General features: G+C 46.3%; 1 protein-coding gene across 1 annotated transcript in view; it reads right to left on the bottom strand.

The window, feature by feature from the left end:
- BICDL1 (BICD family like cargo adaptor 1) overlaps positions 1-26,164 on the bottom strand; it is a 47,800-nt gene that overhangs the window by 4,996 nt on the left and 16,640 nt on the right. The window contains exons 3-9 of the mRNA XM_088176045.1: positions 13,566-13,682; positions 11,384-11,530; positions 10,248-10,427; positions 9,736-9,954; positions 8,484-8,627; positions 5,262-5,392; positions 2,604-2,724 (exon numbers count right to left, since the gene is read on the bottom strand). Coding sequence (XP_088032171.1) covers positions 2,604-2,724; positions 5,262-5,392; positions 8,484-8,627; positions 9,736-9,954; positions 10,248-10,427; positions 11,384-11,530; positions 13,566-13,682 — 1,059 coding nt within the window. The remainder of the gene's footprint in view (positions 1-2,603; positions 2,725-5,261; positions 5,393-8,483; positions 8,628-9,735; positions 9,955-10,247; positions 10,428-11,383; positions 11,531-13,565; positions 13,683-26,164) is intronic.

Here is a 26,164-nt window from a genome sequence, read left to right as displayed (position 1 = left end):
CCTAAAATTGCATATTTAAGCTACTGCTTAGTGAAAATGTGTGTACACAACTAGCCCCACAGGAGGAATCAACTGCTCTCAGGTTTGGTCCCTGATTAGGGCTGAGGACAGTGTCTGGTGAGAACAAGGATTCTCTGGATGGGCTGGAGTGGTGGAAGTGCTGCTCATTCAGCACCTGCTGAGGGGCAGCCCCAGGACTGAAGGGGAGGTGCTGCCATTGCCCAGCAGGTGCCCCAGCTGCTCTGGATTGAATCAAATCAGCCTGCTGGGAATGGAAACTTAATAATGGCTAATCTCTTGTTTCAGCATTTTCTGCAGGGAAAAGGATTGATAGCCATGACCTGGACCTGAATTTAGTATGGGGACTTCCTCTGTGGGAGCAGGAGGGTGCAGAGCTACACAGACTGGGGAAGATTTGGGTCTTTTTAGAGCAGGGCTGGAGAGAGGGAAGGCAGAGGGAGAGTTGAAGAGGTTGAGGTGAACATCAGTATGAAATACCAGTGAGACAGGTTTCCAGATCTGAAGCTGCCACATGAAAATGTACAGCACTTGGATTTTGAAGGCACCTCTTCTGCTAAATGAAGTAGGTACCCAGGCTCCTGCATGGCAGATCTGTGTCCTTGATCGACCACACAACAAGGGATGAGAATGATTGATATATGTATTTATATATATATATACACAAAAATATCATATATATATAAAAATACAGTATGCACTATTTAGAGTGCACTGCATTGGGTCCTTGTCTGTCAGATGTGTGAGTCAGAGAGCAAAGCACTTGGATAGGGAGGTTTTTTTCCTTCAGTCCTATTTTATAGCCTGTATGATTATGTCCTTAGAGAACACTGTAATCTTGTTGACAGCCCTTGGTGAAATGCAGACTAGAAGTGTGCAAGAGCAAAATGTTACCAGATTAAAGTGTCCAATTATGCCCAGCTAAAGCAGAGACTTTTATCCTATTTTATCAGAAACTTTCTGCAAACCCCTTTGCAAAATAGTCCCCAAAATACATAAACCACCTGACTTGTTTGGTGTCTCTGTGGCTGAGCTGCTATTGAGGGGACATGAGGTGGCTGGAAATTATTTTGCTGCTGTGTTGTAACACCTCAGGTCAGTATGCTGGAGACAATTTACTGCCATGAAGTAGGCTGAGCCTCAGCTCAGAGAGCTGATGGGAGCAGGTCTGGGGTTGCTGTGTTACTGCAACAGGACCTATTCTTAACCCCTAAGCTGGGTTTATTCTAGCACTAAGTAGGCCTCACTTTATCCCACCCATCCTAGACTGAACTATAGAGACAGCTCCTATGCAGAGCACTGAGTGTCACTCACTGGACAACGAGGCTGAGAAGTAAAATCCCAGTTTATCTTTCAAGAAGCTTTCCAGATACTAAATATGTGGACAGAGAGGGTTAATACTATGTGCACCTCAGCCTGGCTTTCCCTGTGGTGCCCTGGTAAAGCCTCACCATGGGGTGCAGGATGCTGCCCCTGGCTACTGCTGGGATGGGGGGTGTGGGCAGAATACTGGTGGATGATGAAGACCCCCACTGGCCCCTCTTGCCAGATGATGGTGAGGGCAGAGAAGGATGTGGGTGATGGTGGCAGCAGATGGAGAGGGGATGGGGGGGTGTGGGGAGCTCACCTCAAAGGCAGGAGGGGTGTACGACTAAAGCTGTTGGTACAGGAACTGAGAAAGGCCACTAGATCAGAAACCAAAGGAGCCAGATAGTAAAAAGCCCTGAGGAAGCAAACTGTAAGCAGGAAAAAGAAAAGAAAGAAGAAAAGAAAAGGGAAAAAAAAAGAGAGAGAGAGAGAGAAACGAAAACACAGTGGAGTTGAAACAGGAGCAAGGTTGTACGGGAAAGGTTTCTGCTGGTCAGGCTGGTTGTTAGTAGAGCTGGGGTCTTGCATGGTCTGCAACAAATGGCACAGACTTTTTCTCTTAAGCCTGCTTTATTTTCTGTTGAGTAGCCCTCCCTTAGTGCTGGTTCTGGGAGGAGGCAGCTTTGTGTGCTCTCAAGGGCTTTCTGCCTTCCACAAGGATTTTCCCCACTGACCCCAAGCAGAGCATCTCCAGGGCAGCTGTGGAACTGCCATGACTTTGTTTTTTTACCTTGGTGAAGACCTGGAATTTTAGCTTCTCCTGCTTGATGGATCTTCGGAGTTGATGAAAACAGTGCAGCAACAATGAGCACAACCTCGTTCTCCCACCTTTCTGCTCCATCATGGAAATGCACAGACATGCTGTGCCAGCCTAGGGACACCTCCTGCACGGACCCCTCCCCACCCCGGGGCAGAGCAACGTGCACATTTCCCATTCTGCCAGGAGGCACAGTCTGCTTCTCCATTTTAAATGAGTGTTTAGAGCTGTAGAATTAACAGCTCACAGCCAAAAGGCTCGGGACAGGGAGGGGCAGCTCCCCCCCCGTGTCCCATGGCATTGCTGGCTCCTGCAGAGCCAAAACCCAGCACCCCCAAACACCCAACCCATGGATGCTCAGGCGGAGAACAGGACACAGGCACAGGGAGGGGGGGACAGCCCCCCACAGGTGGCCCTGGGGTGATGAGCCCTGCAGCCCCTGCCCTGCTGGGGTGCTCACCTGCCAGGCCTCCAGCTGCTGCGAGAGGTTCACCTTCTGCTGGATGGCATCCAGGAGTTGGCTGTTGAGGGACATCATGTCAATCTTGCACTTGGTCAGCTCCATCTCCACTGCGTTCTTCCTGCAGGGACAGAAACCAGGGCCTGGCACCTTTCTCTTTTTAAACAAAGAGTTAAGCATATCTAAACATGACTACAATTTATGTCTTTCACTGGCAAGTCTCCACATCCTAAGGTGTTCATCTCTGTTGTATTCTGGAAAATCTATTAATCTGAAGAGTGGGACAGAACTTTTGACATCATTACTTTAAAACCAGCAGATTTCTGATAAGCACACTGTGAAGAATACTGAAAGAAAATCAGATGCACTGCTGTGTAAGATAATAGTGTGTCTGGAAAATGTGCAAGATCTGCCAATAAAATGGAGATCTGGAACAAGGTAGAATCTATATACAGATATTTTTTCTTTTTCTTCTCTTTATATGCATAGAGAACAAATAGTATGAGCTAAACATCAAATTACCTGTGTCTGATTGCTGGATCAATAAATTGCAATATAAAACAAACAAATAAAAAAACCTCTTAAAGAGTACAATTCTGCTTTCACTTGGGACTTGAAGGAAGAAATTAAAGAAGACAGCTTATCACAGCATATGCTTTTTAAGAACGACAAACTGTTAAAATAGTTCTAATTGAATGTTAGGTTTTATGGAAAGTTCTCCATTTCAGTGGAGTTGTCCTAGCCCTTGGGAACACCTCTGCTACATTTCTTCCCGGACATTTGGTGGCCAGTGGGCATGTCATGCCATGGACAAGGTTACCCAGAGAGCCCCAAGTGCTCAGTGGCTGAGATGTTCCAGCTGCTCCTTGCTTCTGGAAAGGAACTGTCCCTTAGGATGGAGTAATTTCCTACGCTGCCCAAGCTGGGAAGTGCTGCTCACCATGCTGGGAGCACACAAGTGAGCACAAAGCTGAAGTTTTCAATTAACTGCTGTGTGATAGGAAAGTGTAACATGACTTGCTGGGAACCAACTTTCCTTGCAAACATTTTCGAGAGAAATAATTGCATCTTATTAACTGTAGCTAATTCCCTGTCTCCTAATAGCTCCCTTGTGCTCCTCTGCAGAAGAACAATTTGGGAATTTGAGTATTCCAGGTACTGGTTGCTTAACACTTCCTCTGAAAAGATCCTATTTTCCTATCGCTTCCTACGTTGCCAAACTTCAGCTTCAAGCAAAAATTTTCCACACCAGATGTCTGCCTCGGGCAGTGATTTTTTTTCTGTTCAGAGTTAGGGATTTTGGGGGGGATGGGTTCAACAAAAGCAACTTAACCCTTGGGGTGTGAGGTGGGAAGAAAATCACGAGCCTCTCGAGGCAGCAACCAGCCCACTCGGTCTTGGGAGGGATGTTTTCACTTCAGTGACAGGATGCTCTTTCTGCTCTTGCTGCCACTTTCTGCTCCTTAATCCCCCTCACCCGTGCCCCATTCCCGAGGCTCCTGCACTGCAGGACAGCCAGCCCCAAACATCGGTGCTCGGTCCAGCAGGGTCACGGTGCACTGGAGCAGCTGTGCCCTTCCACTCCCGGCTGTGCTCGGGCACCTGAGGCAGCTTTTGTTGCGACGTTTCCCCGCTGCTGGTTGGATGTTTCCGGGATTGATGGCAGCGGCAGCGTTGCCATAGCCACGGCAGAGCCGGCAACCCACACGCAGCGGCAATGTCAGACCTGCCTCCCTGCGCCCGGCAGGCAGCTGGGATGCTCCTGCTCCTTGCCAACAGATGGAGGTGTTACAGAGCACAGCGATGGGAATTCGGTAACCAGCTAGCCCAGCAAGGGCAGCACGGGGGATCGAGCCACTTATAGAAAGGGATGGTGTGGGCTGATTTAGCTCTGTACTCTCAGAGGTGCAACCCTCTCCTGCTGCTCCTCCTGTCCAGGGCTTTTCCCTAAGAAGCTGGACTGGTGGTGTCCTGGCCCACCTGCTTGTTGAAGGGATTATCAGATGAAGCCTTTCTAGCAGAGCACAGAAGGGTAAAGGTCTCTGTCCCTCTCCTCTGGGCAAGGAGTGCTCAGGGCATTTTGGCAAGCCCAAGGCCAGAGCTGAGGAAGAGGGATTTAGTGTATGGGGGAGCAGAACTGCACAGATCTGTAAGGAAGATGGGCAAAATAAAGAATCAAACCAGTGGGGGAATCCCAAAAGGAGAACCAGAGAATTACAGGACTGGAGATGCAAAAAAGACCTTGGAACAGGAAAGGAGAGGGAATGAGCAGAGGAGTGATTTAAGGAAGAAGCCCAGGCAGGCTGCAATGGGGATAGTCAGGAAAGCAGGGCTGTGTGTCTGGAATAGCAAAGGAATTAAAATGTGACAAATTGGGCAGACCTAGTCCCTGAAGTCCTCTCCTCCTTGCTGTGACCCACACCAGCACTAGGGATGGTATACACGTGTTTCACAGAATGCTCCTAAATGCCCCCAGTCCAGCCACGGGGCAGCTCTCTGCCTTTAGCATCTCCTGCCCTGCTCACAAGCTCCAAAGCCAAGACATCACTTTGTCACAGCTGCTGTGGAGAGTAGGAGAAAGCCACTCCAGAGGCAGCTCCTGCCATGGCACTCCCCAAGTGCCGGCCCAGCCCGGCTCTGGCTGCTGGTGCCACTCACTTGGCGATGGCCTCGTCGCGGTCCCTGATGGCCTGCAGGAGCCGTTCGCTCGCCTCCTTGTCCTCGGCAGCGCCGCGCAGCCGGTCCCGCTCCTCCTTCAGCGTCGTCATCTCCACACTCAGCAGCGTCACCTGTGGGCAGAGGGAGGCTGTGAAAGCCAGGGCTGCTCAGGAAAATGCGCCGCAAATATGGTGGAGGGGGGGGGAAAGCCACATGGGCTAACCTGCAGGTTGAGAGATCCCCTGGTTGCAGAAAAAGCTGTGTCTGCTGTGTGGGGCTGTTAATGCTGGTGCCACCCTCCATGAAATGTGCTGGCTTGCCCTGGGATGCTGACCTGAGCAAGATGTGTCACCAGGATGGCCTCAGTGACATGCAGAATGCTGTGCAGGGCAGGACACACCTGTGACTTTGCTGTCATTATGGCATCAGGGCTAAAATGTTGCCCTTCTCCAAACAGTTTGTCTTGCAGTTTGCACACATCCTCTGAGTCTGCCTGTTATAATTCTGATCTTTCCAGGGTTAAATTACTGCTAACATAATTTACCAGCAAATAATATTTTTGAAGGGACCATTACATCTCCTGAAGTAATATGAAGCTGTAGACAAAGGATGTGAAAATTCTCTTTCATGCCATGGGAGGTGTTACTGGCACGTCTTACAATTTTAATTAGACTTTAAAATATGTCTGGAGTCTTAAATAGTCTGAGAAATGATCTATCGTTTTGGTCCTGTGCAGAGCGAGTTAATAGGGTGTGAAATCATGCAAGGATTGCATTAGCACAGCTTCATAATATTTCATACACATTTAATTTCTTTGTCTAGAGCACACACATGCTCTGTTACACTACTCCACCACCTGGAAACCCTTCCAGCGTTTGACCCACCTCCTGCCTCTAAATGCAGCTCAGCAGTGCTTGAATCTTCAAAGAAATCTTTAAATAGAGGGCAGACAGTCAAAGAGGGCTCATCACATCCAGGGCGTGGGAGGATCTGCGTTAGCGAGGCACGGCTGGGCAGGGGGGAGGAGAGTGTGAATGCACCCTTGTCTGTGCAGAGACTCCCCACGGGATTGGGGAGCTGTGCTGGGGCTGCCAGGGAACCAGGGAGCTGTGCCAGGGCTGCCAGGGAATTGGGGAGCTGTGCCCTCCCTCAGCCCTGCATGGAGAGCACCTGAAAGCAATGATGTGACAGAGAGCAGTGGTGATGGAGTGATGTCAAAGGTGCTGAGCACCTCTACAGAAATCCCAGGGGCAGAGGATCCAGAGGCCCAAAACATGGGGTTTGGGGATAACTCTGTGATTTTAATTAGTACTGTCTATGCTTCAGGTAAGAATGGGAGGAAACAGGCAGGTGTGAAATAGCTTCTCAGTGTAGATAGAGAAGGGGGTGACTCCTCTCTCCACTTGCTCACCGTGCTCTTGGGCAGGAGCAATGAATGTGTGTGATACCACAAGATCCTAAAAGCCACTTAGAAGCAGCTCGCCTTTGACTGTATCAATACCAGTGCCAGAACAGAGAGATGAGGAGGCAGCAGAGCATTGCTTCCCCTGGGTGGACCAGATTTCCACATGCATCAATTTTCTGTAGCACTGAACAGAAAACGATGATGTTGCCTCTTCAATAGGAGGTGAGAATAACTATTAACCTGGAGCAAGTGTGAGGCTGGATAACAGGCAAAAGCTGTGGGAGATGTGTGCCTGCTGTGGGAGGCTGGAGTTCCTCTCTGAGTAATGGCTGCTGCACTTGTAGCTATGTCCCATCTTTCTCCACACAGAGGTGTGAGGAGAAAACAGAACTGCAGTTCTCCCTTTGCTTACTAAATATTCAGAGCTTTGGCAGCTGGGGACCCCTAAAAGCAGACCTAAGGTTCCAGATTTGCAATCCAGGGCTGTTCTTCTAGTCCCTCCTGGCTGGAGAGTTTGGAGAGATCAGACAAGCCTAGAATCTGTGACTAATTCTCTAAAGGTCCCTGTCAGCACTGTCAAGTTGTCTCCTCCATCTCAGGTGTGTTTAAGGACAAGGAGGGCTTGTGTGAGGTGCACAGGACTGCAGCAGCATGGCCAGGGCAGCATCTGGGCTCATGTCTCACTGGGGACAGAAGTCTGGACCTTCAGCAGTGTCTCTTGTGGTGGCCACACTGCTAAGAGGAGCAGTCCTAGGGGAAGGATGGGCTCCAGGGCTGTTCCCCTCCCACGCTCTGGCCTGATCAGCTGCTGTGGAAACAGGACATTTCCTACCCTCACACATGTTCAGCCACCACGGCCAGGGTATTTAATGATGCTCTCCCTCTTTTCTCTTTGGTCCCATGGTGGGAGCTCCCACAGCCCTACACAAGTCTATCAGATCCCAGGTTGTGCTGACTTTCTGAACACGGGTGTGTTTTCCTATTTATTCTCCAAAGGGTGATACAACACTGCTGGGAAGACCAGACAAGGACATGAATCCCATTCCCTGCTCCAGTGCAGTTGCTGCTGCTTCTGCTGCAGCCTCCAGATCCCCTCCAGCATCTGGAGTCTGGTCCCACAGAGACAAGGACAGCCAAGTACCTCTTTGGACGCCTGTGTCCATTTCCTGCTCTTGGCATAGGGCCTCAGACACAGATGATGCTGTGCTGGGTGTGGATGCAATGGGATTCTGTGTTTCGGATGTGGAGTTGGGACTGGACCATTCCTCAGCTGGTCCCTGGGGTGCTGCCTGGTGCTAGCCTGGCCCCAATTAGGATTCTCTGGGAGTGCTTTTCTGAGGTTTTTGTGATGCTGTTGTGGAAGAGGTCAAGCCCTGCTCCATGCACAGCAGAGCAGCACTGTTATATCCAAGGAATGGGTGCACATATCCCTCACAAGGGCTCAGTGCAGCAATTCAGGTCACCCTGGATACCTTTGGGTTTCCAATATCCCATATCAACAGCCTCGTACTTTGAGGTCTTCTGCTGAGAAGAATTTAAGTAAGAGAGATAGGCTAAATAGTGGATTGGGAAAAAGGCTTAAAGGAAGTTTGGCTGCTTGAGATGATGCTTCAGATGGGCCCCAGACAATTTGCCAGAAACTTTCATCCTAAATACTTAAATCTTCTGCATTTGGTTTAACAAATCTCCCTCATCCAATCATTTTGGCCTAAATCCTGCTGGGTTATTTATCATGTTGGTCTCTTTGATGGAAGGCATGTTTTGGAGGATGAACACCGTTGTTACAAGACCACATGAAAAGTGTGGGAGCTGCTAACCTGGCTGTGCAGTCGCTGCAGCTCCTCCAAACTCTGCCTCAGTTTCCCCCGTTCTCCCTCCATTAATTCCCTCAGGGCTCGTGAATCCTCACTTGTTCTCCTGATCTGCTCCTCTAAGGTGTCGTCGTCGCTTCGCCGAGAACTCTGAGAGTGGGAGAGAAATCTCTTGCTCAGATTTCACTTTAAAAAAGGCAATTGTATTAATTTGGTACCAGTTTGAGATGAGGGTGCTGAACAAAGAAGAAAAAAATGTGAATGTGACTTTGGTAGAGTTTTTGCTCCCATATACCTCCACCACCAAGGGTAGTGCTTCCACACGTGATGCAAAGAGCATGCAGACCTTGGCATAAACCAAATTTACAGAGACATACTGCCCATTTGATAGTCCATGTAGCTACAGTCTCTGTTTGTGGACCTTTTACAGGACTCCCTACATTTTATTTAACAAATACAACTTAATCTTTATGCTCAGCCTATGGGTACTTAAAAGAGGAGGGTGAATACTCCCTCACAGCCCTCTGCAGGGGCTCTTTTCCTCACCACAGCACCCCAAATAAGTCATAATGGCAATGCAACCAGCTTTGCATTGTAGGGAATGGGAAGAGGCCTGATGTGAGCCAGAACTAAAAGTGAGGTGTTTCATTGTAATTCTGCACTTCTCTGGATGCTGACTGGTCCCTCCATGTCACCCTTTCCTGCCCAGCAGCCTGGGGACCATATCCTACAGACATCATCTTGTGCCAGCAAAACCTTTCACCTGCCACAGATTTGAGTTTGGCAGCTCCTGCCAAGACATTTCTACCAATGACAATTCACAGGGACAGAACCTCCTGACACAGGGGTTATGATGATTTGTGATACTATTGCTAACAAAGCAAGGTTAGGAAAATCCCAAAGGAAATAACCAAACTGTGATGTGTAAAGCAATCTGCAATATTTCCACACTGAAACTCTAACTTACTGCAAATCTCAAAGTAAGCCTGCTTTTATTAATTTTCACAATGACTCCCAGGCCAATGACAGTTGTATGAGCTTGAAACTTTCAGTGGCCTGAGCACTGCAGGCTGAAACCCCACATGCTTGGCTCTTGGCTGACCATTTGAGACACAAGGAGTGGGCTATGCTCTGCGATTGCCCATCTCTGTGAGCCACACAGGTTTTCTGGGAGACTTTCAGAATCCAGCAGCACCTGCAGCAAGCTCTGGGCCAGGGGATGTGCACAAGGCAAGGCCTGTGTGTGCCACCAACTTACCGTGGAGTCTGCCCCGTCCAGCACGTTTTGTATCAGTCTCTTGAGCTCGCTGAGCGCTGCCCGCAGGCTCCCGGCCGGCACGTCTTTGGCTGATGAGGTTTCTGAGGACTCGTCCATGGAGGAGTCAGTGGACACGGCCGAGTCGGCGCTGTCGTTGCCCCGCAGGTGGGAGCAGAGGTAGCGCACCTGGCAGTACGCCTCCCACAGCTGCAGCCTCAGCTGCAACGACAGAGCCGGCCATCAGCACGGGGTGGCAGGGCCATGGAGATCCTCCTTCCATGGTCAGTGAAGTGTGTGATTGCCAGCCCTCACAAATATTTGTCATATTGGTTTGGAAATGGATGTAGAGGTTTACTTTCATATGGTCAAAAGGGTGTTGATGCTAGACCCCAATCCCAATTTTCTGGCCTTTGGTTCAGTTCCAAATCCAAATCAAATGCATTAAACTCCCTTTTGCTCTGGGACTGGTCACAGAAGCCCGTGGGCTTTCCCAGAGGATGGAGGGCAAATACCTGTTCTCGTTCTTGCTCCAGCTCCTCTGCCTCCATGCTCTGCTCTATCTCAGAGAGCAGGGATGTGCTGGTTGTGTTGAGGTTTTGGAGACTTTTCTCCTCGTTGAGCTCCTCCACCTTGCCCTGCAGCTGCCGGTAGGACAGCCTCACCTCCTGGAGCTCCAGCTGGCTTTGGTGCAGCTTGTGAAGAAAATCAAGGAATCAGAAAAATATCAATGGAGGCGATACGGACTGGATCAATCTCTTGGTTTGTGAGGGAGCTGGGAGGGAGGAGTGAGTGACACAAAACAGGGTTGCCAGCCAGGAGGAAAGTACTCTTGGCTAGTATTGCTGTTTATTGGAGCTTAATAATCTCCAAGTGTCATTAGACACTGTTTAGAATCCAGAATATCCAGAAAGATAAAAATAGCAGGTTAATCAGCACTAAAATGAAGAACATTTTAGTGAAGAAGTAGGGACTCAGATAACGAAATTTGCTGAAAACAACACAGCAGGAAGTGAATCCAAATGAAAATGCTGCATGTTTTTTAAAAATATATACAAACATATATTAAAAAAAGGAAAAAATATTCAGGGTTGTTTTACGGAGCTGAAGATCCAGTGCTTGGTAACCCAGAGGAGTGAAATGGAAAAACCTTGCTCTGCCCTAAGCCCCAGAAGTGCCAAGTTTGTTTTCTGGGGAGTGACATTTGGTGACTCATGGCTGTGAACACCATAGAGATTGCTGGGAAACCACCTGAGCAGTGGGATCTAGGAGGCCAATGACTGCCCTCTGGAACAGCAGGATCTAGAGAAGCCCCTTTTGAAGCCAATTCTACTATTAAAAAATTAAATATAATGAACTGCAACCAGAGTCCTCTGATTCATTTTGCATTCACCTCATTTCCCCAGCACCCTGCCCCACTTCCTTGCTCACACCTCCCTCCTAAGCTGCTCTTTGCTGTCAAGATGCTTCGTTGATGCTCCTGTTACCTGTCTTCATGGGGAACACACAGGACCTTGCTTGCTGCCATTCTTGCATGAGCCATTGCATTCTTCCAGTTGTTCTGTCTCCCAGTTCACGGCCAATTTTACCCCAAATCATGACTTTTACTGCATCTCCTCATCCCATCCCCATCTCACTGCTGCCTCCTCACCTGCAGGTCCTTGTCATGGCTTTGTCTCTCCAGGATGAGGACTCGATCCTGCAGCTCCTCCACAGTCCCCTGGAGCAGGTCGTTCTCCTCCATCATGGCACTGAGGCGATGCTCCAGCTCCCGCTTCCTGTCTGTCAGCATTTTGATCTGCAGGGCAAAGACAGGCCCTGTCAGATTTTGCAGGGACCAGAGAGGAGAGGCACCACATTCCCAAGAGAGAAATGAAACAGCAAAAAGCATAAGGATGTACACAGATGTTCTGCACCTGTATGAGAGAAACTACCTCTGTGTATGGTTTAAAGCCTAGGAAAGCTCTGAAAGGAAACAACTCCTTCCCCAGGCTGCAATGGCAGCTCCAGAGGGGCTGGGGGTGCACTGGCAGGTCAGGGAGCAGGCAAGAATATTCAAAGATACTACGTGGAGACCAGCCCTTCCCCACTCCTTGCATCTTAACATTTGAAAGACTGGGAAAAACTGGTTCCTTTTCCTGGGTGGTCCTGATGGTGGCATTTTCTCCTGTATGGGTGCTGGAGACCACAGGGTGACCCAGCAGGATCCAGAGTGAGCCTGTGGGATCCTGCTCCTCGTAGGGCTGTGCCACAGCACTGCCCAAAGCTGTTCTTAATTGGTGTGTGTTCATCAGGTCCCCACCAGGGATTTTTCTGCCTTTTCACTTGTGCAGACTCCTTTCTGTGCCGTGCTTATTTTTAGCTCTCATTGATGGGTTGCCTTTAAAATTGGTTCATTTCTTTTAATTGTCAAGGGCAGTGATTTCAGGAGAGGGACAGTGTGCCAAACAAACCCTCCATGACTCAGTTAGCCAGGAACAGTGCAAGGGATGAATCAGCACTAGCCAAGGTCACTTCTTGTTTAACCAAGAAGAAGGAGCCTTTTCCCACATTAGTACACACAGAATGTCTGGGGTCTGGTATACCAGCCATCCACCAGTCCAGTATAACCCTAAATATTCCCTATGGCCTCCTTTCAGTTCATGGAGTGTAGACAAATTCACCAAATTCTCACTGTTTTCATGGCCTCTTTGGGACCTTGTCTCTTTGCTGCTTTCCAAGTTTCTGGAAAGATTTGGCTGCACAAAGGAATATCAGCCAAGTATGTGGACTTGCTATTTTTGCAGAGTAAAGGCCACTGGAGGTATTGGAAAGCTGCTCTGAGGTGACTAATGGTTTCTGAGACGTCTCTGCCCACCACTATCGTGATTTGCGTGGGTTGGAGAAAGAAAAAGAAGAGGTTTAATGGAGAGATTGTACCAAGAGTTCATACTTGGTGGGCACACCAGTAATGAACATGCTGTAAATAATGATACAACATAAAAAATGTCACTCTGCCATGATCCCTGGACCATAGGAAAGGCACAGGGGGAAAGGGTTTGGAAAGCAAGAGACAGGAAGGAGGTGAGGAGAGAAGGTGTGGCATGCATGGTGACAGGCATGCATGGTAACAGCCATGTACGTGTAGGCAAACCCTTTCCAAGCCTCCATACTTACTTCAAGGACCTGCTGCTCCACACCAAGGGGAGGGGAAGAAAAGGCGAGGGACCAGCAAGGAGCAGGCGGGAGCGGGAGAAAAGAAATCAAGAGATTTTAGGAAAAGCTTTTTCAGACAGCTTTTAAATAAAAGAAGTGGCCGGGTAGTAGAGCTGGACATGTTCTGCCCATCTAGTTCCTGCCTATGTGATCCCCAGTGACTCTGTCAGGGAAGGGAAAAGGAAGGAAGTTGTATCATTCGTGCAGATGTACCCGAGTTAAAAAAGGCAGGGGCTCCTTGCTTTCCCAAGTGCATGGCTCAGAGGCAGAAGAGGATTGCTGCTTTCTTTGCAAGCATGAGCAACAGAAGAAAAAAAACCCTTGCAGACCTTCCTACCATGCCTACCAGAGTTTAACCTGTACTAGGCAGCAGCCCTGCAGGAGCACAGCCATGGTTTGGGAAGATCCTTCTCATCCATCCATTATTCAGGAATTCTGTGGCCGAGGCAGCACTGGAAGGTGCCCTGAGCCAGCCCAGCCAGAACACCATGGAGCAATCCTTGCTGGGGGAGTCCTTTGCCCCAGTGCTGCCATCCCTCCGTTGGCTCCACCAGCTGACTGTGTTTGCTCACAGAGGGTCATTACACAAGCTCCAAAAGCCCTGGCTGCCTTCTGCAGGAGGGAGGCAGGTGACTCACCTCGGCCTGGAGGCTCTCCAGCCGCACGATGTGTTGGCTGCTGGAGGAATTCTTCTCCCGAAAGTCCTCCCGGAGGGTGTGGACCTGCAGGGAGAGCTGCCGCTCCACCTCCGACGCCTGCAAGGAGACACCAGCTGGAGTTACCCCACACATCCAAAGCAGCCATCTCCTCCTGCCCAGGGAGACCTGCCCAGATACAACTGCTGCACAAGCCCAGTTTCTGCAGAAACTCTGAATTCTGCAGAGCTTGGGTGAATGAAAACTGCCATTTAAACCGTGTTGATTTTTCCCTTGGGGCAGCCAAGGGGACACAGCCTATAATTTTTTTCCACTGTAAAAAACCATGATGACTCCTGTGTCCTAGAGGAAATTCACTTTGCCTTAAAAATTGTAGCCTAGCTGGGGTTGAGGAGAAGACCAGGAGACCCTCCTATTAGATTTACACTCTCTTAACCTCTGAACATCTTTGGCACAGCTCTCATATAACAAGTACTCTCTGCCTCTGATTCCCTGCTTCTGTCAAGGCCAGATGGAGAAACATCCACTCCACACGACTGCCAGTGCCGGATCCCTGGGCTTGTCCCTCTTTCCCATTTTGAAGCAGGGATGCCCCACTTATGCAGGGTGGTTTGAGGACAGCAGAAAGGCCATGCCCACCTGCAGGATCCAGGCTTGAGGCAGCCTTTACAAATGACAGCTCAGACATGTTAACTACTCTCCAGGCAGCTTTATGGCTGATTTTTACATGTGAACACACTTGTTTAGGCTTGTAAGACAACATAAGGCTTTTATGATGAAACCCTAAGGAGAGAGCAAAATGGATGGTTTTCTTTTTAATTAGCTTCCATCAGGTTCCATTACACTTGGGCACAGACCTCCAACTATGCCACATGGGCTGGAATTGAGTTGATTCCCCTCAAGAGGTGGCATTGCTGTCCTGCTTGGGGTGTGTCCAGTGGCAAAAGCCACAGTGCTTTAGACAGGGAGGTGAGATGGGAGGGAGGCATTGGGCTCACAGCTGTGGGCAGGTTGGGGAATGCATCATTAGGTCTGGTAAATGTGGCTCTGGATTTTCTGCAGGTGCTCTGACAGTGCCCAAGGCAGAGCTCCACCAAAGGGTGCAATGACTCTGCTCTAGCAGCTTGTGACTGGAGCAGTGAGCACACAGACCCAGCCTGAGCTGCTCACAAAGGCAACACTGCTCCCTTTTAAAAATGGTCCCTTATTTTGCCCAGTCTCCAGCAAAAATATTCCAAATCAGAAGCACGAAGTAAAAGGCTGTTCCAGCTCCATCAAGTGGAGGAAACTGGTGCCTCAACACTGTTTGCTTGGAGGGGCAGCAGCAGGCAGAAGTGTGGCCACCAAATCAGGCTCTGACCACTGGCTTCTGAAAAGATCAATGGGTTTCAATAATAAATAATCTCGTCTACCCATTGTTTTTTAGTTCCCTTCTTATACTGTTTTTTCACTCTTCTTTAAAGCCCAATATCAGAACCCTTTGCAGATTGCCTAATTTATTCAATAAAGCTTCCTTGCTTGGGCAGGATACACAAAATATAATGACAGCACAGAACTATAGGAAAGGGTTGGTTATTTTTCTTCCTTTAAACAACTATAGGTTGCAGAGCATCCTAAGCAGCTATTAATTGGTGACACTAAAGAAGATGGATGGATTGTGCTTTTTTTGAATGATTCACTTGTTTTTGTAATGACTGCTGAAACATCTTCATGCTGAAACACTCTGCAGGAGCTATCAAGGATGAAAAAGCACCAGATGAAAAGCACTGAAGGATTTTGCCTGCAAGATGCTGACCACATTCCCAAGGAGCACAAGTGGCACCAGAGGAGATGACACACCACAATTTGATGGTTCACTGTCTAACATAATTTATATGCTTGAAGAATTCTATGTACAGAGAGTATAAATGCACAACAGAGCAGTAAGGAAACAAGGCAGTATTAATGGCATTGTAAAAATCCCTGGTAAGAGAATATATAGCTGCTCGTTCTGCTCCCCATGCCCAGACAGGAGCAGGTGAAGGGATGAGCTGCAAGGATGATTCAGATTGTGGAAAGTCTGTTATACGAAAGGAGTCTAAAAAAAGGATGGCTTGTTTTATCTCATGCAGTGAATGCTGAGAGAGGACTCCCTATAAATATATCACGGATGAGCACACAGAAGGGAGAAGCGCTATTTAAGCAGAAGCACAATTTTGGCAGAAAAGAAAGATGTGAATAAACCGGATAAGAGTATATTAAAGCTGGCAATAGGAAGATTTCTACATTTCCAAGGACCTGCTGTAGGATTCCTCTTCCTGCACCATTACAGTAGCAGAAATGGTGGCAAAAAATTAACTTTGTAATGGAGCTGGGTCACTTTATCATGCAGCTTCTTTCAGAGGGCTGCCTGTGACAGAAGGGAAATGAATTGACCTCAAAGGTCCTCTCCAGTACCAGGCTGCTTGCAGGACTATAAGACTTGTATTCACCAGCATTAAATCATCATCTGGAATTTATCTATGTGCTGCCCAGCTCACAGGCTCACACATCTTATTCCCACAGTTAAAACCCACATGGAGGGAAAACAGGACTCAGTTACTGTTAGTATTTAGAGCCCTAAAGGCAGACAGGATGTCACAGTGCCACCTCAGTGAACATCATTTGCATCCTACCTCATGCAGTAAAGTAAAAATAACACTTGCTTTAGCCTCACACAGTGCAGAAAGTACTCTCTGACCAGCTGTTTAGCAAAAGTAAACAGAAATGACTGTATTTTGTGTTTCCCTCCACAGGCTAACCAGAAACAATCTTCATCCAGTTTTTCTAGACATGAAACAGTCTTCTGAGCTGAGCTCTGGTCATGGAATCTTCTCTTTCATGCTACATTTGTTTCAGAGGTTATTAATCCTGCTGCCAAATTACCCTTTCTAACTGATTGTAAAATAGAGATTTTAACATCAGCTTGCATGAATTTATGAAAGCCACTTTGACAGTGTCCAGTATTTCTCAGGCTTTATGGTGTATGTTCAGCCAGTGTCTGCTTCAGTTCTCAGCACTGCTGTTGATGGGCACCTGTACATGTGTGCTTTAAACTGAGCTCACCACTGATTTCTTCTAACAAGCTCTTTTTACTTGGTGGCATCAGTGAAGATGTAACCTTCCTACTCCATTTTCTCTTTAATGCTCACTATGGCTTTTGCTGAATGGAAGTGAGTTTCTTCTGCCTCACACAGCCTGTAGTGCTTTCTCTTCTCCATCAGTGTTTCCTAAACATTAAAAGCTAAATCTTTTGTGGTTCTGTCAATTATTTAGCAATGCACTGATTTTGCTGGAGACAAGTAATATTCTTTGCAGAAAGGCAGACATGTATTGCCCAACATCACAGCTTTGCTCTGTAGTTAAAAATGAATTAATTTCCTTGGTACGGGCAAATTGGCCAACAGAGCCGCCAGGCAAGACTTGAAACATATCTGCAAAAGCATAGACATCAATTCACAATTAGATATATTCAATCAACTGTGAGATTTGTTTTCTGGTCTTCAGGCAAGGTTTCGATGAGATTTGGGCAGTGCAGGAAGAAAGGAAGAACAGGAGGACATTTTGGCTTCTGCTCTAATTAAGGGCTTTTCATCATTGCAAACTTGATTAAGTTTCTCTCGTGATTAATTCCCAAGTGCTAAAATACACAAAACTGTGCAGATGTTTGGCAGAAAGAGATGTTTGCCACTTACAAGAACTCCGTGACGTTTAACGTCTGGAATATATGAGCAATAAATACATAAAACAAATACAAATAAACTGGACCACTGATGTTCCTATGAAGGGGGGATCTTTGAGAAGTTAGGGATGGACTGTGACAAATTAATGGCCAGTAGGTTAGTCTTCTTCAAAGAAAGCCTTCTTCTGGGGTAAGATTTGATAAATAAAGCTAACTGTATACAAAATATCTAGCTATAAGTTGTGTCAGAAAGAAAAGGAGAATAGAAAAAGTTTAATAGATTGTAGTTGAGTGAAGAAACCAATGTTTCCATATGATTTACTTCTACAAACAAGATGATTAAGATTTAACAAAGGGTATTGAAGATTTTCTTGCCTAAAATAGCTAAGAAAGAGAAGTCCTAATTAATGCTAAATTTGTAACACTCAGGAGAGCGTGTTACCCCTTTTATTAATTTGCTAATAGCTGAGTTCAAGGGACTTCCTGTTCCCACTGTGGTCCCATTAACACTTCAAACCACTAATTGCTGCCTCCCCTGGCTGCAGGTTCCTGGATTCCCAGCTCTTCTCTGGAAAGAAAATATATTTGGCTACTGAAATACAACCAGAGGAGGAAACAATAACTACAACAAATTGCTTTAGATTAATAATTTACAAAAAAATTGTTCATCTGGCTTCTGAGGGAAATCCCAGAGGATTGGGATTGCTGTCTTGCCACTGGAAGAAGCCTGGTTTTCTGGGATACTTGATCCATGCCAATAAATTGGCTGTTTCCCAGCCCTTGGCACACTGGCACCATAAGCCACCATCAATATTTTGCACACCTGGAGGTTACTCAGTTTGGAAATTTTTGAAAGGCATTATTATGACTCTTTTATAAGCATCAGGCTGGGGATACATTAGTGATGGGAAAAGCCTCATGGATGAAGCATTAAATCCATGCTCTCTATTCTGAGAGGATTCTGTGAGACAAAGGGCAGCAGTAGCAGCTTATGCTAAGCTCTGCACTACTTCCACAGTTTTGACATTTTGGAAATACAAGAATACAAGCTTTTATTGCTTGCATGAAAGTGAGAAATTTTTGCTGGAGATTTATTCCCTATCCTGTCTGTAGGACAAGTGGGAAATGCATAGTGTGTCCTTTGGCCTCACTCCTATTTACCTGAGTTTTACCATAAAAAACCTCAAGACTGTGTTTCCTCTCAGCAATGACTAGTTGTGCAGTGGGTGGCAATGGGTTAATGCCAATCAACTCTGATGCCTCACATTTGAGAGGCAGAGGCCCAGAAAGAGACAGCAGGGAGCACCTGGGGTTTTGTATTTTGGGGTGGGGTGGTCTGGTACCTGCTTCTCGAGGTGGAGTTAAGAATGAAGATAGTTCCTTGGTGGAAGCACCTACAAACCTTCGGTCTTCTCAGGCTGAAGCTGGATTTCCTGTTTTTGGAAAGGTGTTTGCAGTGTCTGGCTCTGGTTGCTTCCTATATTTCTCATGGTTGGAGAACTGTAAATGTGGGTAGAGATGGAGAAAAGGTACTGCTGCTTTTTTTTAAGTGTCCTTGAAAAGTCCTTTTAACAAAGAGTGGACTTTTGCTGCATCACTAAGCAAAGTGTGAGAAAGTAGATGGGGTTTTGCTGGCAATGTAGTTGTTCTTTTTTTCCCTTCCTGTAAGGCTAGGTGATTTATCAGAACCGGTGTGCAAGGCAAGCATCTGAATTCTTTGGGAAAGAGCTTAGGGGGATGAGTGAAAAATGGTGGCCTTCATCTTGTCTTTTAGTAAGTGTTCAGATAACTGTCTGACTGAGGCCAGAAGCCATTAGCTGGGGCTAAATCAATTTACTGGATTAGGAACTGCTGCTTAGAACTGAAGCAAGGGCAGTTGGGTGCCATGTGGGGGTAACTCTACTGGGTCTAACACCTCCAGGTGCATTGTTAGAATGAAGGAAAGAGCTTCACAAGTGGCTGTGGGCTGTTTTAGGAGGTGCTTAAACATGAGCCTCCCTTTTTTTGTGGTTTATTCTTGACCTAAACATTTGGCTCTTGTGGAGAGAAAAATAGAGTGTGTGGAAAAATGAGTCAGCCAGCTTCCTGTGGGAGGGACTGCAGGAGGCACGATGCTTTGAATGCTGCAATAAATTAGCACTGGAGATAATTCAGAGGACAAAGTGTGCCTGGAGGACACACCATGCTAAGTAGTGCACGAAGTGGCTCTTGCTCTCAGTGTGCAAATCCTGCTTTGCAGAAGAAGTGGGGGAGATGAGACAGCTCTGCACTGTGTCTGTGGGGCTCTGCACAGAGAGCTGGGCTTCTTGGTAGCTGTTTGGCTCCTGGATGGTGACAGGATTAGGGTAATAACATGTAACACCAGCAGGCTTGTCTAGCTCTGTGGGGATGCTGCACATCACCTGGAGTGAAGCATTTGTTACCTATTTGCACATGGATGCAGAAAGGCTGCAATAATCAAGCCTGGTGGAGCTGAGAGGAATCCCCACATAATTCACTGCAGCACAGCCTGGCCCTTGTTGCAAGGGGGTCTGGGAACTTCAGGTTAAAAAGTCTGTCCCTGCCCTTGTGCCTGTGCAAGAGCACAGTGCCTCAAGTTTTGTACTGGACTAGCAGAGGGAATGGTACAGTTTGGAAGCTGCACAGTTTATGCTTTGCATCAGTAAGCTCTGCAGTCTGCTCTCCTAGATAACTTCTAATGCATTTCTAATATTTAATTTCCACTAATAAGGTTTTTTTCCCCTGAAAAAGGCATATTTTATCTTGATAGACTACTTTGGCCACTACCTTTGAAGTGAGTTTTTAATCCAGATTTGCTGGAGCTCTATCTTTGCGACATGTCTTTTCACCCTAAAGGCTGAAAAATATTTCTTCCAGTAACTTTCAAGTGAGCTAAAAGTGTGGGTCAGATGAGAGGATAATGAAATACAAAATGCCTAACTAGTTTGGAAATAACTGAACTGGAAACATGAATACTTAACCCAGTCATTAAAACCTTTTGAAAAATTAAGAAAAATGTTACAATGGTAAATGGAGACAAAGAAATGTAACATTCCCTCCTGCTCTTAGAGGCTTTGCTGTCTTTCCATGATAGCCTGAAGTCAGGACAGCCAATCTCCATTCTTGAATTTATTTTTTTATGAGATCATTTTAGTCTCAAGATCTTAAACCTGGAGGTATTCAAACTCAAATGGTTGTGCCTGGAAGAAAGAGACAATAATTAAGCTCCTTACAGTCTCTTGCTCTGGCTTTAAGCACTCTCTCCCCTTTATTTCAAGGCAAATTAACTGAGTTCTGTTGGGGATATCTAATATGTGATGGCAGACTAGCAGCTCTGTTCTTGAAATTTTCATGTTTTTACCCTACATATTAAGCTCCCAATATACTGTTTTAGGATTTATTAGTAGTCAATACAAGCCAAAAGTTTCCCAGTATGTGTAGACTTGATGCTGAAACCTGCAGTTACAAACATGTCTGAATGCATGAAAACAGTGGTATCCATTCCCATATATGTGAAATGAGTGAGTGCCAAAAAAGATGGGACAAAATTCAAGGAGTTGCTTTAAAATACATTAAACACTCCCAAGAAGCCTTCAGACAGGAAGAGAGAAAACATTTTTCTTAAATGTATATTTAAGTTTTATGGTAGATTGACCTGGAGATGTTTTATTAGCTTTTAAATCCCTGCAAAGTTTGATTCCAAATAACTGCTATCAGGCTTTTTCTTAAAAATGGTGCTCGTGTGTGTTTGCTCATTTCCTTTAAAACTTTGTAAATTTATTTCAAAAGTGAAAGAAGACCTAAGAAGTGGTTTTTGGAGTTTGGCTTGACTAAAGCAAGATGTGAAAGTGTTTTGTGCAGAGGCTGATTTCTCATAGCCAATACAGTAGAACATGTGGCTGCTTTCTATGGAAAAATAAGGAAAGCCAAACCCTATAGTGAATATTGGCCAGGATGAAAGCTACAGCTTCAAACTATTCCATTAAACTTTCCTCTTCACTGAGATTTTAAACACAGACAGGTGCGATAAGATCATAAATGGAAAGCGAATGCCATAAAAATGAGCAAGTCCATCACAAAGTTTTGGAAAAAAACCCAAACCAAGAAACTCCTATAGCAGCATGTCACATTCCAACACTTAAATAAAACGGTACAAATCTGTGTTCTTAAAGGATTGTTCTGGAGCTGTTAGGTAACATTTTACTTGAAAGTACTTTTTGGTCAGCTAGCATTTGATCTGTCCTTCTAAACAAAAAAGAACTGTGCTGAATACCTGCAGTCAAAAAGCTTCTAGAGAGATACCATTTAACTTTAGCAGTGCTTCTTCCTCTACTTTGGCAGCCTCCAGCTATATCTGAATTGTTCTCCCTCTTGGCAGCATAAAAAGATCTGTTTAGAGCATAAGGTCTTTGGAGCAGACTTTGAGCATGAGGGCAGACCTTGCTCTTGGTGATTGCTGACAAAAGATAATTACAATGTGTTAGTAATAACATCTGAGCACTTTGATCTGCTGAAGCCAAATCTATACTTAGTGCATTAACATGGGTAATAAGTACAGGAATTCTGTCTCCTTTTAGCCCAGCTTTGCTCTGATTCCACCCAGGCTGAGCCTGTGGACTCGGGTGCAGCAGATGCTGGAACACAGCACGTTTACCTTCTGTGCAGTGCAGAGATGGAAACACTGAGGGAATTAGGTCTTTAATTCCCACATCCTCAGGGCAGAGCTTGGCCTTCAGAGCAGTCTGCACCTCCCTAGCTAGGCTCCCTAGGGGCAAATATGCAATAGTAATTTCTAGTGTAAGCCAGAGCCCAAATTCACAGCAGGTGTATTCAAAGCTGAAGATAAATTTTCCAAACAACACCTGTAACTCAGCTTTTGGGAAGTTTCTGAGTACTTCTGTAAGTGGCCAGATCTTATGCATGTGCCAGCCTGGCAGATGAGGTGCTCCTCTGGAGACACTGCATGGCTGTAGCTGTGGCCAGTGTCTGGATGAGGAAATATGGATCTCTCCTTGCAGCTATGTCCTCCTACAGTCCTGCTTTTAAAAAGCCCTTGCATGAATTCTATTTAAATGATAGCTCTTAGCAAACTTGCTGGCATTTTGGTACTTTAAGTCCTACAGAAAGATGTGCTTGTAAATAAAAAATAAAGCAAGTAGATGTGGAGAGGAAATGTAGCTGAAAAACGAAGTGGGTGCAGCACATGCCATGGGACGGTGCATAAAGTATACTATACTCTGCCAAATCATACACATGCAGGGGAATCACTATCAGAGACTGGGAAGAGCCCCTCTCTGTATGAGTTTCAGGCTTTAGTGTATCTGAATATCAAGGGAAAGAATGGATGGTCCTGTATGGGGGAAGATGCCTCAGTCACAAACCCTTCGTGAATGCAGCTATTTTTCTGATGGAAAAGAAGTGCAGTGTTATCAGAGGAAGAAAAATCTGCTGTGGCAACATCCCAGCAGTTCTGTTAGAGTAACTGCCTGGGAGAGAGTCCACTGAAAGTGTTACAAAAGCTGGGCTTGGCTGTGGGCAGCCAGTTTGGCACAAACATGTTAGACTCAGACTTATACCTGTAGCCAAGGTTTTGCAGATCCAGGTCAGGTGTCACTCAACTGCAAGTCCTTTCCCCCACTGTCTAAGATGCTGCTTAGAGGGATAAGAGTCACTCAAGCTGTATTTTTTTGGCACAGAGGCTGTTGCTTTCTGACAGCTGACTCCATGCGGACACAGCCAGCTCTCAGCAAGCCTGGGCTGAGCTGGAGCAATGGCAGGCAGGTCTGGGGCTGACCCACAGCCCAGCTGTGGGGCTGCCTGAAAACCAGTGCCTGTAAGCACTGCTCAAGGACTGGGAAACTGCACAGACAGAATTAGCAGCCTGTCCTGTGTTTGATGCTGAGAAAAAATCTCTTTTCTATGTGGTTTCACAGCTGAGGCTTTGGCTGGTAAGAAGCATGCTTCCCTCCTTCACCAAAGCTCCCTGTTCACCCTCAGTGATTTGTCTTGGAGGGGCAGAGTTTGTAAAGGCCTACAGCTGCCCTTTAGGGAAAATACTGTCACTTTCGGCTCCGATGCTTTTAAGGAGGAGTCAGTACCAACGACATGTACTCCGTGCATGTGCCTTTTGGCCCTGTCTAGGGCCAATGAAGGGAACAGGAGGCCAGCTGTAAAGTGCAACAAGAAAAACACAACAAAAGTGGTGTGGCAGTGGCTGTTCTTCAGCTTCAAAGACTCCCCGACAAGTTACTGTTGGGAATGTGTTTCATTTTCAAAGCCCTATTTGAGCATGCTCATATGTTACCTGTGGCAACATTCATTGCTTTCCAGGTATGTTCATTTATTTCAGCAGAGAGGGCTGCCTTGCCTGAGTGTGTGTGGATTCTCCTGCACTTGGTCGTGGGCTGATCTATCCCATTTCTTCTGTTGCTACTATAGGATTTTAAACTGGGATCTTCCCTATCTTTGCTGCACATAAATGATTAACTTTCTCTTCCTCTTGCTGCCTGAAATCAAGAGTAATGTGATCAGTGACAGAGGAGACTGTGGTATTCAGCTCTCAGCAGTTTTTATTACTCCTGCTGCTGTAGCTGAATTTCTCTGTGTGCACAAGCCAGTGGTAGCTGTACTAAATCTCCCGAGCACCTGCTGTGTGCTGGAGTGTCTAAAATGGTGCTGCTTAGAGCTTCTGCCAGTACACAGACATGTGAGTGAGTTAGGAGGGCTTTTATCCTATCTGTGCTAAAAATCACCTGCCTTAAGCCACTGATCCCTTTTCCCCCTCCTTACAAGTCTTGCATGTGGTGAGGTGTGTGCAGGAGCTGGCAGATGGCTGGGGAGCAAACAGGTCCACACAAGCATGCAAGAAAATCAGGTTGCATTATTGCTAACCAGCTTGTGCCAGGACTTGGGTTTTCTTCTGCCTGTCACTGCCCTGCCTACACTGGTTTCCCCATCACCCCTTGGCTTGGCTGTCTGGCGACCTACCTCCTGGATTGTTTTTTTCCCCTCCTATCTCAGCTCTCTCTAGTTGATTAGTCTAAGAGATATCAGCCATGGCACACCGTTGAATTAATTTTTAGACACAATGCTGTGCCAGAGATTTGTTTGCTTAATTACAGAAATACTATTATTTCTGCTGTAGTATGTCTGGATTTGGTTTTGTTCCTGAGGCTGGTGCTGATTTCAGCCTCCTTTCCTTGGTTCTGCTTAAAGATTTTTTTGTTGTTGTTGTTCTGTTGAATTAGAGCAGGTACCCAACGTTTGGAAAGTTATGAAGAACTGAGTGCACTGAAGAAGGAACAAGTGGTTTAACCATGTCCCTATTGCAGCACAGGTTGGCTTTTATCACTGAAGGTCTTCAGCTCTTAACATTTGTACGTAATGCAAGGCTGCTCAGCTCCATGCACTGGCACTCTCTGCATCTCCTATGAGGAGCCAGGTCTTATGTCAGTGCCACACAACATGGCAAAAGCTGGCTTTGGGTGCCCAGGATGCCACATGAGACAATGAACTTCTTCCTCAGCAGACCCACGTATCGTGTGGAGTGGAGACAAGCTTCATGCAAGTGGGGCATGTGTTGAAGCTCCTTGATTTGATGCTTTGCTCATGTCTGCCTGAGCAGTGGGGCACCAGGGTGCAACCCAGAGCTGCTTGCTCAGAGGCAGGAAGTGTCAGTACAACCCACGTCAGACAGTGTGTGCACACCAAGTGATGACCTGAACCCCAGACAGTTTTCAGAAATTAATAGGTTAAAGTGTAGCATGGTTTTGTTAAGCTCTTGCAGGGATTTGGAATTTCCCAGTGTGATCCCACTGACAACAAGGGACAAGGAGATAAAGATATTAGAGCCAAGTTTTCAGCACAAGCTTTCTGTCAAGTACTGATTCAAAATACAGCTTTACGTGTCAAGCTGTGAAACACCAAGTATATCCATGTCTCAAACTTATTTATTTGGACGACAAGACAAATAGTACCAGTTAAAAAGATCTCTATTGATTTTTCACCCTTACTCAGGTTTGCTGAAAGGGTCTAGGATTTAATATTGTTTATGGCAACAATTAAATATTCCCAGGAAAGGAGTGTTTTGGCCAGGTCCCTTCACAGAGTCAGAATTTACACGAGGGTTATAAGGCTCACTGGGGCTAATCCCTGCTAGCATTATACATCATCTGACAGTTGCCAAGGAGACAAGGATAATCTGAGTGAAACAAGATATGTGAGAAGGGTATTTATGGACATTTGCCTAACGATGCTGGTGGAATGCACCAAGAAGTGATTATCTGAGTGCCTTTGAAGTACTACCTCTTCTTTGATGAATATGGAGGACTGGTACACATGCAAAAAATGTCCCTGTGAAATTAAAGCAGAAGCAGCTTGGCTTTGGTTTTTCCTTTTATCCTTTGGTGGCCTTATCCAGTGCTGTGGGTGATGCCTTAAGATTATAGTCTTTATATTTTTCAAATCCTGTACTGCATTAGTGCATAACTCTGAACTTCCTATAAAGTGTTAACTACTGTCTTCACATTTTGGTCAGACAAAACAATTCCTCTAGGCCTAATACTCAAGGACACCCGACAGCCTCAGGCCTCGAAAAATATAAACAAAAGTGAATTGGGGAGGAGTGAACTGGGGGAATATGACTTCATTACCTGAAGTTGTAATTGGAGGACTAGCCCCTGATATGCAAATGGATCAAACTTATAATTGTCTGGAAAACTCATGACCATCATCCATCTTGAGTGTTGCCTCTGGAAGGCTTCTGACTGCCCAAGGTGTACCTATTGAAGGCCTTTAATAAATACCTACTCTTATTCTCTTAATCTTGTCCAGCCTCTGTTCTAGGTAGTCACTCCAAGGCATCACGGGGAGGGGCAGACAA

This window comes from Sturnus vulgaris, chromosome 19, assembly GCF_052056855.1.
Source record: "Sturnus vulgaris isolate bStuVul1 chromosome 19, bStuVul1.hap1, whole genome shotgun sequence".
NCBI lineage: Eukaryota > Metazoa > Chordata > Aves > Passeriformes > Sturnidae > Sturnus > Sturnus vulgaris.
The sequence above is the reverse complement of the archived record's forward strand: the minus strand, read 5'-3'. Positions and strand labels throughout refer to the sequence as shown.